The 13,189-nt window shown below is 40.1% G+C and overlaps 1 protein-coding gene across 7 annotated transcripts in view; it reads left to right on the top strand.

The window, feature by feature from the left end:
• ACOT11 (acyl-CoA thioesterase 11) overlaps positions 1–13,189 on the top strand; it is a 161,281-nt gene that overhangs the window by 124,092 nt on the left and 24,000 nt on the right. For all 7 annotated transcript variants that reach the window (XM_081946730.1, XM_081946726.1, XM_081946728.1 and 4 more), the window contains 2 exons: positions 7,964–8,120; positions 11,741–11,860. In XM_081946730.1, the coding sequence (XP_081802856.1) occupies positions 7,964–8,120; positions 11,741–11,860 (277 nt within the window). The remainder of the gene's footprint in view (positions 1–7,963; positions 8,121–11,740; positions 11,861–13,189) is intronic.

Here is a 13,189-nt window from a genome sequence, read left to right as displayed (position 1 = left end):
GCTTTTTTGATTTACAAGACGATTTGAAATTAAAAGATGTTTGGAGGACGCAACATCTAAATGAGATGGATTTTTCTTTCTACTCAGATAGACATAAATCCTTTTCAAGGATTGATTTCTTTTTGTTAACACCGGATTTACTTCCTAAAGCCAAGAAATCCAAGATTTTCGCCAGGACACTTAGCGATCATAGTCCGGTGTGGTTACAAATTGAATTAGGGATGAGGCCAAGAAGGTCTTGGAGAGTAAATGAAAATTTATTTAGATATGAAAAAAATGTTGAGGAACTTAAAAAACACATGAAGGAATTTTTCAGTTTTAACATGAATAAGGGCACTCCCATTGAAATAGTTTGGGATGCAAGTAAAGCTTATATGCGTGGGGTCCTGATACATATGAACTTTAAACATAAACAAATTAGACAGAAAAGGAGAATGGAATTGGAAGATGAAATAAAACGCAAGGAACAGCTGCTTATAACAAACCCGAATGACCAAGCGCTCCAGATGGCGCTAAAGCTGTTGAAAGATCAATTTCAGATGCTTATAGCAGAACAAACAGCAACTAATTTACAATTTGCTAAACATAACACCTTTGCCAACGCTAATAAACCTGGTAGATGGTTAGCATATACTTTGAGAAGGAATATGAATGACAGAATTATTGATAAAATTGAGTTTCGAGGGAAGATGGTATATCAACAAGAGTTGATTAAAAAATCATTTGTGGACTATTATACTAAGCTATATGTACAGGATAATATACAGAACAAGTTAATAGATGATTTTTTGGAAGGAAAAAGGGTTGCCAAAATTTCTGTGCTTCAAAAGGCAAATTTGGAACGTCTTATAACCGCTGATGAGATCACTTTAGTTATAAATCAACTTAAATTAGCTAAGGCTCCAGGGACTGATGGTTTGACTGCAATGTATTATAAAACTTTACAACTGGAAATGATTGAATATCTTACACAACTATTTTGTAATATACAACAAGGAGGTAAAATACCTCCCTCATGGAAAGCGGCTTTTATCTCATTGATACCTAAAGATAAAGAGGGCCCTAAGAAACCAGAGGATTACAGGCCGATATCTCTTCTGAACACAGATTATAAAATATTTGCTAAGGTACTAGCCAACAGATTGATGCCGGTTATTCAAGAGATTATTCATCATGATCAAGCAGGATTTATTGAAGGCAGACATATGAAGGAGAATGTAAGGCAACTCATAGATTTAATTGACTATCTTGATAAGAATAAGCAGATCTCTGCAGTGCTGGTTTTCTTGGATGCAGAGAAGGCCTTCGATCGAGTGAATTGGAACTTTCTAACCAAGACTTTGGAAAAGATGGATATGGGACCACGATTGCGGCAGGCGATTGGAGCAATTTATCAGCAACAAAATGCACAACTTATTATTAATGGAAATTTGTCAACAACTTTCGAGATACAAAAAGGCACAAGACAAGGTTGCCCATTATCCCCATTGTTATTTATTTTAACTTTGGAAGTCTTGTTGAACGCAATTCGGGACTCAAAATCCTTAGATGGCATAGCTATCAGGCAAAAGGAATACAGAACTAGAGCATTCGCCGATGATCTGGTTGTTACCCTTTCACATCCTTTGAAATCAATAATCCAGATGAAAAATATCATAATAGAATTTGGCATGGTGTCTGGGTTTAGACTAAATCAAAACAAAACGAAAATGATGGTTAAAAACATGACAGAGACTCAAAGAAAGAGACTTGTAAGTTTAGCTGGTTTTGAAATAGTTTCTAAAGTTAAATATTTAGGAATACAAATTTCAGAATCAAATACAAAACTTTTCTCAAATAACTATGAAGTGTTGCGGCAAAAGATACAGAAAGATCTTGAAGCGTGGAAAAAGTTACAATTGTCTTTGCTTGGAAGGATCTCAGCAATTAAAATGAACATTCTACCTAGATTTATCTTTCTATTCCAGATGATTCCGGTGCTTAAGTCAGATAAAACCTTGTTAAATTGGCAAACAACATTAAATAAATTTGTTTGGAAGGAGAAAAAACCGAGAGTAAAGATGAAGATTATGCAAGATACACGTGAAAGAGGCGGCCTCAGACTCCCAAACCTTCGATTATATTATGAAGCTGCGGTATTAACGCATGTAGCAGATTGGTTTGGGAAAACAAAAATGGAATTGCTGAATATAGAAGGCCATGATCTTGTTCTGGGATGGCATGCATATCTTTTTTATGAAGACAGGGTAGATAAAGTGTTTAACAACCATGTTCTCCGAAGTGCCTTGATGAGAATATGGAAGAAGCACCGGCCCAATTGGGATTATAAAATACCGCTTTGGTTGGATCTTGCAGACACCATGGGGATTATGAATATTAAGTCACTCGGGGGTTGTTTATATAAAGATGTGCTTATTGTTGATGGGGGCGAATGGAAGTTAAAAACTTTGGAACAGCTGTTGGAAGAAGGAATTACTTTAAATTGGTTACATTACATACAGTTACAGAAGAGATGGGAAGAAGATCGCAGGGTCGGTTTTATGGATAAAGAAGTGGAACTGATTAAGCAGATAAAAGAGACTGGTCCAAAACAAGTTAAAAGAATATATAATGTACTGTTAGAAAGAGACTCAGAAAGTGAATTGGTTAAGGATTGTATGATTAAATGGGCTCAGAATTTTGGTGAAGTGGTTATGTTGGAAACGTGGGAAAAAATATGGGTTCAGAATGTTAAATTTACACAGTCACAGAATTTAAGGGAGAATTTTTATAAAATGTTTTACAGATGGTATTTAGATCCTAAAAAATTTTCATGCATGTACCCAAATGTTCAACCAAAATGTTGGAGATGCGGGTGTCTAGATGCTATCTTTTTTCATGTATGGTGGACTTGTAACAAGGTGAAAGCTTTTTGGATAAAAATATGGTGGGTTATGCAGAATGTATTTAAGAAAAGAATACAATTCACTCCGCAAATGTTTTTATTGGGTATAGCTAAGGATTTTACCAAAGGGGAAACAAAATTGGCCTTGTATATGGTCACAGCAGCTAGGTTGTTGATTGCGCAACATTGGAAAAAAGATTTTTTACCGACAATTGATCAATGGATTCAGAAGGTGGCGGGGTTCACTGAAATGGCAAAAATTTCAGCTTTCTTAAAAGCTCAGAAACAGGAGGATTACACACAGGAATGGGCAAAATGGATTGATTATATACAGAATAAATACCAGACTAGGAGTTATTATGTAGCCTTTAGGTAAGAATGTTTAGACCGATAGATGATCAGAGTAAATAGTATATGGGATGTTTGGAATTGTTAGAGTGGTATACAGCGGAAGTCAGGGGGGTGGGTTTGTGGGGGAGGTGGGGGAGGGTTAGGGTGGAGGGTGGGGTAATATATATGTATGAATAAATTAGAAGATGGGATTAATGAAACATTGTTATGCTAGGAGAAATTTATATTAAGAGTTATAGATGTTAAATTAGCTTAGAAAATGGGATCAATGTGTTGTTATTAATCTAAGAGAAATTTATATTGTGTTTGTTGGGAGGAGAGGGGTTACGAGTAATCTATTTTAAGATGGGGGGAGAGGAGGGGGCAAAGTATTTGGTATAATATTTGAAAGTGAATTTTTGTGGGGGGGTTGGGGGGTATAGCATTTGTATGAGATTTATATTGTATGGCGGGGGGGGGGTGAAAAGGGGGAAAATTGTTTGTACAAAACTCTTTTAATTAAAAAAAGAAAAAAAAAAGAAAAGAAAACTGCAGGAATTAGTCCAGGCGTTTGTCAGGAACCAATACCGACTCAAAGGCACTCATCCTTTGAAAACAGCATTACTGTTAGATGCTCTTGAAGAGTATCCAGAAGGTTTAATTGGTTCAAACTGTGGTGGTCTACATGGTTTTGTGGAAGCCTAAATTTGCACATGTGTTACCCCTCCTGCAGGAACTGCATTGACTCATTTGCTTCTGAGTCCAGTTCAAAATGGTGGTTGTCACCTTCAAAGCTATGTGCTTGGGACCAGGTTATTGGAAGGACCATCTTTTCCCAATCAGATCTATCTGCTCACCAGAGCAGGAAGGCAGGGAATGCTACAAGACCCCCTCTCCTAAAGCAGTCCATCTGACAGGACCAAGAGGAAGGGCCTTCTCTGTAGTGGCTTCTTCCTTTGGAGCATCACCCTGCAGAGATAAGATTGGCCCTCATTTTGACACTCTTTTGCAATGCCCTGGAGGCATACTGTAGTTCTGCCAACAGGCCTAGGAACCTCAGCATGATATGAAGCCTATCAAGTGGTTGGTTTGATTGCTGTCACCAGAATGGCGGTGGGTTATTGTTTTTGTACTGGGATTTTAGAGTCACTGAGAGTGAGCTGGAGGGGAATTTTTCTTAATAAACAAATAAACATCATTTGGTGTTTGAAACTTTGGGTTTATAAGGAAGGGCAGCTACTTCATTTGAAAACATGTATTCTTTTTACAAAATGCATGCTTGTAAGGCCAGTGGATCTTCCTACCAGCTGTTTTTTAAATGATGATATGTACATGATATACACTCAGTTTTCTCATAGTAGTAAATTACATTAAACTATGATTGTATGTTTGTTGCTAGAAAGAATGGTTGAATTGTATTGTAGAGATAACTTTGTGACCTTATTGCACCTTGTTTACTGTATTTTTCGGAGTACAAGGCGTACCTTTTTCCCTCAAAAAAGAGGCTGAAAATCTGGGTGCATCTTATACACTGAATACAGCATTTTTTGCCTCCCGAAACCCCACCTCCTTCACCAAAATGGCCGTGCATAGCCTTATGGAGGCTTGCAGAGAGCTCCTAGCGGCTGGGGAGGGCAGAAATGATTCCCCCACTAGCCCCCAGGAGCACTCTATAAGCCTCCTAAAGCCTATGCATGCAATTTTTTGACAAAAAATGGTCCCATTTTTGCGAAAAACAGGCCATTTTTGCTTCCCCCCCCCCCCCCCGGAGCAATCTACAAGCCTCCTAAAGGCTATTCGTGCCTTTTTTTAAAAAAACGGGCCCATTTTCAGCAGGTCTGCAGAGTGCAAAAACTTTTTTTTTAATTTGCCTCTTTAAAACCTTGGTGCGTCTTATACTCCGAAAAATACGGTATATCAAAAAACAGTATTTCTGGTGGCATCTCCTAGTAAACATTTTATTTATTTATTTTATTTAGTTTGTCAAACATGTACAAGATAACAAGTATAAATATAAACATGGACATGAACAAAGGAAATGAGTACAAATAAATGGGGACAGTAGGACCGGGACGGTAGGCACACCGGTGCGCTTATGCATGCCCCCCTTATGGACCTCTTAGAAATGGGGTGAAGTCCACGGTAGACAGTTTAAGGTTGAAGCTGTGGAGGTTTGAGGATGTAACAACAGAGTCAGGTAGAGCATTCCAGGCATTGGCCACTCTGTTGCTGAAGTCGTATTTTCTGCAGTCGAGTTTGGAGCGGTTTACCTTGAGTTTGTATCAATTGTTTGCCCGTGTATTATTGAGATCGAAGCTGAAGTAGTCATTGACAGGTAGGACGTTGTAGCAGATAATTTTGTGTACTATGCTTATGTCAAACTGTAGGCCGTGTAGTTCTCGGTTGTCCAACCCCAAGCCCAAAATTTCAAGCCTGGTTGTCATAAGGGATTCTATTCTGAACAGAGAAGTGGATCTTCTTTTTTTAATCTTGTTTATATCAAAAACCAGTATTTCTGGTGGCATCTCCTAGTAAACATGGTTGTTAGATTGGGTAAATGAAAGAGGCAAGAATCAGGCTTCAGCAACAACAGCTCTTTATTAAGTGACAACTATGTACACTCCAGCAAAGACTCTGTTCTGGCAGCATCCCTTTTATAGGGAACTTTCAGATGTCTTAACCACTCACCTTTGAGTGTTTTCCCACCGGATCAGAGGACCTTGGTGGAAACTACCATACTGGCTGTCAGTATGTAACAACGGTAGTTAAGAATTTCAGTGGAAAGGGCTACTAAAAAGTTACCTATGGCCTATATTTATTGAATCCACAAAGGGTCACAGTTATAAAAGACTAGATGTTCATCTCTGGTCTGGAATCCATTCACTGATGTTGACAAGCTATTTCAGGAAAGTGAGCAATGATGCCACCAGCTCTGCTAGATGCCTTGGATCAGCTGAGCTGCAGAGCTGATCTTAATTGCCAGTAACGTTAATTCACGAAGCCCCCAGTACAATAAGTTGTTGGTTCCATTAATTCCACCTGTTGTGCTGCAAAGGCTGGAATTAATGGAATGAGTATAATCATAAAGCACTAAACAGCAATAAGAAGCAGAGATGATTTTAGCCCATCCACTACCCAAAAGAGAAATTGATCAAACTGTTGACATGCAAGAGAGAGGCTGCTTGGGAAGCATACTATAGAAGAAGTAGTCATAGCTCCCTTTTATAGTTTGGGTACTTTCTTGCTTCCTTCATTTAGTTCGGAGATGTGCAGCTTGAAGCAACACAAAGCCTCAAAATTTGACAAGTTGAATCCAGATTGTAATTTAAATCTGACAGTAGGAAGATACACTTACATATAGTCACATGCGAAAGTATAGGTACCATTAGTCCATTTGTATGCTTCAATGAATCCTTAAGTGAATAGAAAGTACACAACCTCTAAGTTGGATGCTATAGATACTCATGAATGAAAGGAAATATACTTTTCTCAGGATAATGCTGCAGGATCCAATCTGCGTTGGTCACCAGGACCAGGGGTTTTTGTCTTCTGAATTTTTGGACTCATGCTGGAGCTCATCTTCAGAGAATTTCTCTCTAGCCCAGCCTTCTCTCTAGGCCAAAGAGAAGTGCCCTGAAAATGGGCTCCAACAAGAGTCTGAAATCTTGGAAGACAAAACCTCTGGTCCCAGTGACCGATCCAGACTGGATCCTGCAACATTAGATACTATTATTTGCAGCCCACTATTTGAGCCTGTTTCCAGTGTGCGCATGCACAGAGTTGCCAGACAAAGGGAACAGCTAAAGAACAGGGGTCGACTTAGGAGTAAGGCCACAGGTGGACGATGAATGGCCCCTCCCAGAGGACATAAAAGAGGAGAGAAAGGGGAGTGGAGTTTGCAGGAGACAATTAGTTAGCTTAATTGGTTTGTGACTCTCTGAGACTCCTTGCTAACTTTTGCAGATATCGGCCTGGCAGCTGTCTATGCCAGATAAGGTCTGTGACTGTAAATCCTCCCTTGAAAGACTTTTCTGGATGTGAATGAGCAGTATTCATAGTAAATTAATAAAAGGGTTTTTTTGTTGGTACGAGGAGTTTGCTTCATGCTCCCAGGCAGCCTGGGTCAGAGCACAACTGACCCCTTGCTATGCATGACAGCAGGTTGACAGCAGTTTCTGTCTTCCTCTTCGCCAGGTAACACTTATACAAAATGGAGATGGAAGATGAAGGAAGAGACCTAGGCATTACTTCAAGTGCCTACCTGGTAGTTTAACTCTGAAAAGGTTACTCCTGTGCAGATATGCCTCTGATGGAACGTATCTTTTCCCCCTAATGTCAACGGGTGGCGCCCAGGAGCAGAGCCTTCTCTGTGATGGGCCCAACCCTCTGGAATGACCTCCCCCCCCCCCCCCGATATTAGAACTACTACCGACCTCCGCTCCTTCCGACAGAAGCTTAAGACCCACCTGTTCCAATTAGCTGGCTTAACTGATTTATAGTCCCACTTTTAACCTCCTGGCAAACATCTTATTGGGTAGTTTTTAAGGGTAATTTTAATGTTTATTTGTATTTTAATTTAAATATTGTACAGTGCATATCCTACCTCCTCCGTTTACCTATTTATATATTTAAGTATATCTATATTCTGTATTCATACTGTTTTAATATGACTGTACACCGCCCCGAGTCCTGTTTAGGAAAGGGTGCGGTTTATAAATTAAAGTTTATTATTAAGTTTATTATTAATAGATCTCGAGAAGAGAGAATGCAACGTGATCATACCTGCTGGAAAGACCCGAGTGGAAAGCGTGGAACTCATTTTACCTCCACATGCCAACCATCAGGGAAACACGTTTGGTGGGCAGATCATGGAATGGATGGAAAATGTGGCCACAATAGCGGCAAGGTGGGTGCTTGCATCTCGTTGAGGGGAAAATGGAATGATGGTGGTTGCTTAAAATCTTAATTATGGCTTTATATAAAATTAGAACTGAGTTATAGTTAAATGGATGAATTTACTGCCTGCTTTTCTTCACTGGGGGATTCCCGTTCCATCGTACGCTGTTAATAAAGATATTTTCATATGGCACACTTTCAAAATTACTATGCAGGAAGTACGGGACACATTGCCTTATGGAACTTGTTATTTTTAACATTAGAAATCCAAATACATATATAGATAGCCTTCAACCTGAGACCCTAATTGAGTCTGAAATTACAGTTGTAAGACATACCAGTTGTTAAGCAGGTCATCACGTCACCAATCCCAATTTTATGACACTTTCTTTTTGCTAGTCATTAAGGGAATGCAGCAGTTGTAAAGTGAACACCACAGTTGTTAAGTAAATTCCCCAGGCATTGAACAAACCCATTATTTGCAATGGGTGTTTCTTGTTAGAAACTGGAAGTAGACTCCAGTATTCAGTAAGAAAAGGCATAGATCACAGTCACCTGACTTTGCAAACAGCTGTAAATACAGGCTGGTTGTTGACACCCCCCCCCCCCCCAAATGTGAATCTGAGTCATAAGCACCTTTTTGTGATCCATGATGCGGTGGCTTGGTGGCTAAGACACTAAACTTGTCTTTCAGAAAGGTGGGCAGTTCAGCACTTTGAATCTCTAGCGCCACGTAACAGAGTGAGCTCCCATTACTTGTCTTGGCTTCTGCCAACCTAATAGTTCGAAAGCATGTAAAAATGCAAGTAGAAAAATAGGAACCATATTTGGTGGGAAGGTAACAGCGTTCCGTGCACCTTCAGTGTTTAGTCATGCCGGCCACATGACCACTGGACGTCTTCAGACAGCGCTGGCTTTTTGGCTTTGAAACGGAGATGAGCACTGCCCCCTAAGAACGACTAGCACATATGTGTGAGGGGAACCTTTATCTTTTAACCTGGGACAGTCATTAAATGAAGTGAAGACTATCTGCAAAACTCAGCAGTAAACTAGGGATTGCCGTGGTCATTGTTTTCAGATTAATAAACCTTTTCATAAGAAAGTTGTAGAATATGCCTGTCTACATGCATTGTAGTTTTTTCTAATACAAGACAAAGAAGGGCAATTGGAGTCATTAATATTGTCAATAGAAGGAATATTGGGGTTTTTGGGGGGGAGTAGAACAATATTGAGGTTATCCAACTACTGATTTCCTTCGCGCTTTAGGAAAATTGGGAGCAACCTATAGAAATTAAGCACTCCAGCCTTAAACATTCATAATTTTCTTTTTACCCTAGATACAAGCCCTGCATATTGAAGTCCATTGACATCTGCTAGCAGTTATCCCAATGATAGCAATGTGGAAACATTTGATAAATGATCTGTATCAGTTTGCTAGGCTTGATGTCTCTCTTGACTGCCAGGCTGAGTGAATGTGTAAGCAGAAATGAGAGAATTGGCACAGGGTTTAAGAAGGCAGATGGACTATAATCTGGATGAGATTAGGCTATTGTGATTACAGAGAGGTCCATGCGCCATCAGAGAAATCTGGGACAGATTTCAGGATTATGACACATGACTTTTATTTGGAAATATTCTGTGTCTACCACAGTCTGATTGTTGAGATAATAAATGGTATCACTGGATTTTTGGACGGTGACTTAATATTGTAAAGATTTCGTAAAATCAATAGGTAGTATTAGAATAAATTTTCTCAATTTCTAGATTTGTCAGGAGGCATGAAAATGGAGGGAAAGTATTGGACGTAAATCAATGCTTGATTTGCCAATTTATTATCATTATTTTATACATTCTTTATCTGGCTTTCCTGATCGTATACATCTTCCATTCTTGCTTCAGTAGTAATAGGGGTTCTTTTTTCTAATTGGATAAAAATAAGAATGGTGAGGAAGTGTATACTGTCTGTAATTTGTAAAAAACAACAACAACTACAGTCTTGAAAGAAATTTATTTTCCAATCATTGGAAAAAGGGTAGGAGACAAGGCAAAACCAGCCTCTGTGTGTGGTTGAAAAATGGATGATACGGTCCTTTGTAAGGTTTGGAATTATAATTCCTTATATCATTCAAATAAATCCACATTTAAGGTCATATATACTGTATATCTGTATACTGCACGAGTCAAAAAGAGGGCTGCGAAAATTTATACAGGCCCCTCACATCCTGGACATAAATTGTTTCAACTTCTACCCCCAAAACGATGCTATAGGGCACTGCACGCCAGAACAACTAGACACAAAGACAGTTTTACCCCAAATGCCATCCCTCTGCTTAACAACTAATTCCCACAACACTGTCAAATAATTTACTAAGACTGTATTACTATTATTCTTCTCTTCCTTCCTAGTATCTATCTTTTCCAACTTATTACTATAACCATGTTGCATGTATCTTTCCATTTATATTGTTTTTATTTGTTTCCTAATACGATTTGATAGCTTTTTAGTAACCTTGACTATCACTAAGTGTTGTATCTTTTTATTCTTGATGAATGTATTTTATTCTCCTTATGTACACCGAGAGCATATGCACCAAAGACAAATTCCTTGTGTGTCCAATCTCACTTGGCCAATAAAGAATTATAGTTGCAAGTATGTGTTACCTTAGGTTTACCTGCAGTTGATCTGGTTTAATTGTTCAGCATTTTCCACTGCACCTGATTTACGTTTAACTATTTTGATAACAGTACTAATATGCTCTAATCCTAGTAAATACACTTGAATTTATTTGAGTGGTTTTCACATCCCCTCCGTTTGGCGTTTAATTATGCAGCTGGAATTGCAGTTGTGCTCTCCTCTCTTTCTGCAATTTCTGTAAAGCTAGTGAAGGCAAGAGGTTAATTTCCGAGGATAATGGTGATAAACCTTTATGATTTGGCTGGTAAATTTTCCTTCATTATTATCAGATCAAGGCAGATATATTTTTAAGTGTGATCCTGCTAGAGACACATTGGAATTTCATTGGGACAGCAGGAATCATCCCTTCTCAAGAGACGCTGATCTTTCTACTCCCAAAGCTAAATTCTGTCCTCCTTGTGAAGGAAAACAGAAGCTACCTTAGCCCAGCTGCTCTAGAAATTCCCTCCTTCCCATGCAGACTCATCTCTTAGCGTGCATTCTTCTTCATTCCCTTTTTTCCTGAAGCTTTGAAACGGTTAGATTGTCTTTCATTTTTATTAGTGACGGACTAGCTGTTTTCCTTTAGGTGGCGATGTGTCCCCATTAATTCTGGCAATTTGGATGATCATTATGTGGAAAAGAAGGAAAAGAGAAATTCAGTCTGTCCTTTGCTGCTTTCCCCCATTCTCTCTCTCTCTCTCTCTCATTGCTGGGGCATCCGGAGGCCCTTTTCAAGTGGCAGATAGCCTTTCTATCAACAGGCCAGTTGATAAATCAAGCTCAGGCATGGTTTGACAGTTGTAATGTAACTGTAAACCTGGGTTATTTCATAACTTCCATCTGATCTGTTGCTGATCGGCAAACAGTGTGTTCGGCGGGACATGCATGACAGGTAAATGGATGGTGTTTTTAATGTGGTCAAACCTGATCCTGTTTTTCTATGTTCTCTCCAGCCGATTGTGCAATGCCTCTCCCACCCTGAAGACCATTGAAATGTTCCATTTCAGGGCACCATCCCAGATTGGGGATCGCCTTGTGTTCAAATCCATTGTGAACAATACCTTTAAGAACAGGTATGTCTTCCTGCCATCATTCTAGAACTAAGTGGACTTGGTCAGGGGTGGGCTTCAAAAAATTTAACAACGGGGTCCCTGCGTGGCATAGTCGGCCTCCTGCACCACAGCACGGGGCTTGTTTTTGCCCTCCCCGGGCTCCGGAGGCTCTCTGGATGCCAGGAATAGGCCCGTTTCTAGCCTTCTTGCCCACCCTTGGCTCCGGAGACTTTCCTTGAGCCTCCGGGAGAGCAAAAACAGCCTTCCCGAGCTCCGGAGGCTCCCTGGAGTCTGAAATGGGCCTATTTCCGGACTTCCGGAAGCTCTGAGAGGCCCATTTTTCACCTTCCTTGAACCTCCCTGCAGGCCCTGCACTTACATGGCACCCAAAATGGGCCGTGCGGAGACTCCTGGGAGATGAGGGGTTGGCGGGAGTGGGATTTTGGGGTTTGCTGAACTGCGCAGAATCTTTGCTAAAGCATTGCCCGAAATCGGGTGAACCCAGAGTAGCCCACCCCTGGAATTGGTCCAGAAGTCAGGAGAAATTTTATGGAGGTATAAATTAAACCATTTCAAGATCTACACTAATAAATGAAAATGCATTGAAGAGGAAGGTTGAAAGAGGATTGTAAGAAATGGGTCATTTATGCCCTTCACTTATTCTTATATTAGCTACAAATCCAAACAATCTCAATATAGAACTTTTAATTAGCACTTCTAGACCGACCCCTCTCCCAAAAGGGACTCGGGGCGGTGTACAGTCCATATCAAAAACATCATACATAATAACAATTAAAAATTATTAGATGGATAAATACATAAATAAGAGGAGGATAAAATAGACAGAACTGTAATTGCTAAATAAATAATTTAAAATATACAAAGTTTAAAACCCCAGTGTCTTATAAAATTAAGTCCCCTAAAAAACCAGTAGGAAATATATATGCCAGGAGGTAGACGTTAAGAATTATGCCAGACCAGCCAGTCGGAACAGGTGAGTCTTCAGTTTCTGCCGGAAGGAGCGGAAGTCAGTGGTGGTTCTAATGTCGGGGGGGAGGTCATTCCAGAGGGTTGGGCCCATCACAGAGAAGGCCCTACTCCTTGGTGTCGCCCGTTGGCATTGCCTAGTGGACGGCACCAGGAGAAGCCCCTCCCTGTGAGAGCGAATTGGCCGCAGGGATGTATGTGGGAGGATGCGATCCCGCAGGTAACTAGGCCCTATGCCATGGAGCGCTTTAAAGATGGTGGTCAAAACCTTGAAACGCACCCGAAAGACCACAGGTAGCCAGTGCAGCTCGCGCAGGAGCGGTGTTACGTGGGAGTACCTAGTACTCCCCATGACTGCCCGTG

This window comes from Natrix helvetica (genome assembly GCF_964273705.1).
Source record: "Natrix helvetica genome assembly, chromosome: 3".
NCBI lineage: Eukaryota > Metazoa > Chordata > Lepidosauria > Squamata > Natricidae > Natrix > Natrix helvetica.
The sequence above is the reverse complement of the archived record's forward strand: the minus strand, read 5'-3'. Positions and strand labels throughout refer to the sequence as shown.